Raw genomic sequence first — 4,582 nt, 5'->3', positions numbered from 1 at the left:
GAAAAACAGAGTGGCAGAAGACTGAAAACCCAAGAGGAGTGCTTTAAAGATGGCATATTACGAGGTAAGTCAGTGATTTTAGGAAACCGTGTGGTAACATCTGCATGACCTGGGTTAAGTCAAAAGTGTTACTTAATCTGACTACAACAACCTGAGGAATTCATGTGTATGGTTTGGAATAGAATAAGAGCCCTGTGGTGGTGATAATAGCAGGTTACCACTTTTCTCAGAGTAGAATGTCTCTAATTTCGTGTCTTTTGGCTCTGCTTGTAGCACATCGTCTTTTATGACGATTCATCATCTGACAACAGCTCGGAGTTCGGCTCAGGGGACATTGGAGCCAACTTTGAGGTCCCATGCGACGTGGAGGTCAGTCACGAATTCCAGAGGATCTTTCTTCCCACCGTGTATGGGATCATATTCGTTTTGGGCTTTATCGGGAATGGATTGGTGGTTCTGGTGATGGGCTGCCAGAGGAAATCCAGAACCATGACAGACAAGTACCGTCTGCACCTTTCCGTAGCGGACCTCCTGTTCGTGCTCACCCTGCCCTTCTGGGCCGTGGACGCGGCCAAAGACTGGTACTTCGGAGGATTCATGTGCGTGGCCGTGCATATGATCTACACGTTGAATTTATACAGCAGCGTCCTGATCCTCGCCTTCATCAGTCTGGACCGGTACCTCGCCGTGGTGCGCGCCACGAACAGCCAAGGACCGAGGAAACTCCTGGCCAATCGCATCATCTACGTGGGCGTGTGGCTCCCCGCGGCGCTCCTCACCGTCCCCGACCTGGTGTTCGCCAAGGCGGAGAGCAGCTCACTCCGCACCTTCTGCGAGCGCAATTACCCGCAGGACTCCTTCGTGGCCTGGGTGGTCACGTTCCGCTTCCAGCACATCTTGGTGGGCTTCGTGCTGCCCGGGCTCGTGATTCTCATCTGCTACTGCATCATCATCTCCAAGCTGTCGCGCGGCTCCAAAGGCACGCAGAAGCGCAAGGCGCTCAAGACCACCGTGGTTCTCATCGTGTGCTTTTTCGTCTGCTGGTTGCCTTATTGCGGGGGGATCCTGTTGGACACGCTGATGATGCTGGGGGTGATTCCTCACAGCTGCGAGCTGGAGCAGGGTCTGCAGAAGTGGATCTTTGTGACGGAGGCGCTGGCGTACTTTCACTGCTGTCTCAACCCCATCTTGTACGCCTTTCTCGGGGTGAAGTTCAAGAAGTCCGCCCGCAGTGCTCTCTCCCCAAGCCGGGGCTCCAGTCTGAAAATTCTGCCCAAGAAGAAAGGAGGGATGTCATCGGTATCCACGGAATCCGAGTCCTCCAGCTTTCACTCTAGTTAACACACGCGCATACACACCTTGCATGGACGATGCAAAAACTTTCAAATATGATGTTGATATGAAATTACCAGCTCATGAAAACTTCCAGAGAATATAGCAAACAGGCTGAGCCTGCTTGAAACGTTGCTAGAATGTAAATATGTCTGTCATTTTGCTTTCAGTATTACTGTACATTCTCTCTCCATAGCGAGAATATATGAAATGTTTACTGTACATACTGTATCATTTATGTAAATACTTTTTTACTGGTTACTTTTTATTTTTTTGCACTTATGTAGACCATTGCTTTTATTTATTACATGATTAACCAGATGTGGACTGAACTGTTGTCTGTTTTGGTCCATTCCAGTTCAAAAGTGCTGCTTTGATTATTTGAAGTCTTGCAATAAATGTTTTCAAGGTTTGATGTTGTTGTGCATACTCTTTGATCACCCCTTCCCATTGCATTTGATTTACAAAGCTGCCTCTTAAGACGTTAGTTATGTAGAATAATGCTGTTATAAAGCATGATTATGGAGTTTCCCTGCAATGCCCAGTGTTGTTTATGTCTATACTTTCACGCTGCACAGACACATGTGCCATGTCGTGGAAAGTACTGTTACTTTAGAGCAGGTGCTAAATTCTTCTAAGTAGTCTTTAAAAAAAAAAAAATTCAAGCATGAAAGTGAAAAAAAAAAGAAAGGAATTCAATACCACAGGTAAATAACCTCACCTCATTAACATATAGACAGTGAGGATGGGGATTCCCTGAGATGAAAACCTTCTCAGTCTGACCAAACACACACAGCACCCCTTGGCAGGATACCCAACATGCTGCAGAATCCATTCAGCCACGAAAACGCACACACACACACGCATGGACCTTCCTAAAAACAATTAGAGCATCCTTGCATTGCCAAGTCTCGTTATTAGCTATCAAACTTTCTCTCCATTATTTCCATTATTTGTGTCTTCTGTTATTTCTACACAAATGTTCTTTTGCCTCAAAGGGATTTTGTTTATTCAGACAAAAACTATGTTGCCATGTCTCTGCCACGGATTGGCAGTTGTAAACATATTCTGTAATGTGAGTCATAAACCTCATTCTGCATTCATATTGAATTAACAGAAGTGAAAAATGGCTCAGTGTGACGTCTGAAGGAAGTCTAGGTAAAAACCCACTGTTCAGGTTCACGCGATCTTGCTTGTACATTTCCAGTAAAGCATAATTCAGGCGAAACAAATATATGTAATATAAGACATGATAATTTAAATTTCTGTGAAACTGACAGCACTGTATATGCTATACACACATTAACAACGTGAACAAATCTTAATAAAGTTTGTAAAGCTAGAAGGTAGAGCTACTATCTTGTTTGCTGGAGTAACTGGCTTTAATAGAAAACAAATATTCCAGGTTTAATACAAGTTAAGCTCAATCAACAGCATTGGTGGCATAATGTTGATTGCCACAAAAATTAATTTAGACTCGTTCCTCCTTTTCTTTAAAAAAAAATCGAGGCTCTTACAATGGAAGTGAATGGGGTCAATTTTTTAAAGTGTTAAAATTCTCACTTTTTCAAAAGTATAACCACAAGGTATAAACAATATGTGTGTAAACATGATCTTAGTGTGATAAAATCACTTACTAACCTTTTCTGTGTAAAGTTATAGCCAATTTTACAACTTCGTTGCCATGACGATGTGATGTCAATAAACCCTAAAATCCTAAAATGACTGTAAAATGACATAAAGGCAGCATAAAAGTAATCCATATGACGCCACTGGTTTAAAAGGAGGGATGATTCAAATGTTTTTTTGTGGTAATCAGCATTATGCCACAAATGATGTCGATTGATCTTAACTGGTTTAGAACCCAGAATACTCCTTTAATGGTAAACCGGATAGTTACCTTAACATATAAAGTAAAAAAAAAAAATCTAATATATTTAAGGACTTTATTTTTATTTATTTTTTTAGATGTACAAGTATGATTTTACCATATAATTAACAGTAAAAAATGTATATTATGTTTAACAAAAAAACCCCCAGTAAATTAGAGTAAATTATTTTCAATATCAGTTTTGTTCATTGGGGTGTTCTGTGTGATATTTTATGTAATTTAGTTAAGGTTTATTGCATTATTTTATTTTAAGCCATAGGAAACAAGAGCTCATGACCTCTGTATTGCTAACCAGACCCCTGCATTAAGAGGTGGAAATGCACTAGAGTTGACCCACTGAGAATCAAAACCCATATTTAAGGACAATGTGGACTAAAACCAGGGTCTGGACAGCCCATTGAGCCAGAGTAATGGGCTCTAATGTAGAGTGTGAAAGATTTGCATGTCTGAGAGCATTAAGTGCCCCATCAGGCCTCGGTCCCCCAGGGGCTGTAAGAGAAGTGGTCAGTGAACATTCCTTAAAAGCTGGTCATTTATTTTGCTGCTAAGACCCCCCCACCACACACACTTCTCGCTGTCAATCTTGATCTGTATTTAAAGGAATAGTTCACTCAAAAATGAAAATTCTGTCATCATTTACATAGAGAGAATGACAGCCGCAGTCACTATTCCCTTTCATTATATTGAAAATGACTTTCATGGTGTTCCACAGAAGAAAGAAATTCAAAAAGAGGGAGAGTAAATAATGACAGAATTGTCATTTTTTGGGACTGTCCCTTTTAAGCAACATCACACACGCAACAGTGCTGTTGTACTGAATATCAACACGGCAGTGATTCGGCCATAGGCACGTGGCTCAGGTAATTCGAGAAGTTACATTTTAGACACAATATTGGCAACTATTTTGTTTACTTTTTCTCTGCCAATGAAAAGAGTTAAAAAAGAAGCCAAAGGAGGAATCAACCGCTGCGTGTGGCAAAACATTGCGCATCTATAAGCTAGCAAACACAAACGAGCTGATTCCAACAGTGAAGCGTCCAAGTGTTATATGTAATACTAGCACTCTTGGATATCCGCTTATCATATCAAATATGAGGACGAGGAATAACTGTTGTATAAACAGATATAGAGTGAGATATAGGAAGAGAGAATACATCTATCAAATGTGCACAAATTAATATTCGTCAACTTTGGTACATAAGTGTGGTTCTATCATATGAATGTATTTTGCATAGAAACAAAAACATGCAATATCGACGTACTGACAGCATCTAAAACGTAATGGAATTTACGTTTGAACAACTTCAGAGATGTACAAATGTTTAAGATTCCTTTGTCATTCAAAAAAATCCAGCCTGG

The 4,582-nt window shown here is 40.9% G+C and overlaps 1 protein-coding gene across 1 annotated transcript; it reads left to right on the top strand.

Moving 5' to 3' along the window:
* On the top strand, positions 1-1,744 carry LOC127449676 (C-X-C chemokine receptor type 4-like). Its single transcript, XM_051713241.1, has 2 exons — positions 1-64; positions 274-1,744. Exons 1-2 carry the CDS (start codon positions 50-52, stop codon positions 1,339-1,341), a joined length of 1,083 nt encoding a protein of 360 aa, XP_051569201.1. The 5' UTR covers positions 1-49; the 3' UTR covers positions 1,342-1,744.
* Positions 1,745-4,582: the final 2,838 nt, after the last annotated feature.

This window comes from Myxocyprinus asiaticus, chromosome 12, assembly GCF_019703515.2.
Source record: "Myxocyprinus asiaticus isolate MX2 ecotype Aquarium Trade chromosome 12, UBuf_Myxa_2, whole genome shotgun sequence".
In the NCBI taxonomy this organism is placed as follows: Eukaryota; Metazoa; Chordata; class Actinopteri; order Cypriniformes; family Catostomidae; genus Myxocyprinus; species Myxocyprinus asiaticus.
Note: the sequence above shows the minus strand (reverse complement) of the source record. Positions and strands in the feature narration are given on the sequence as shown.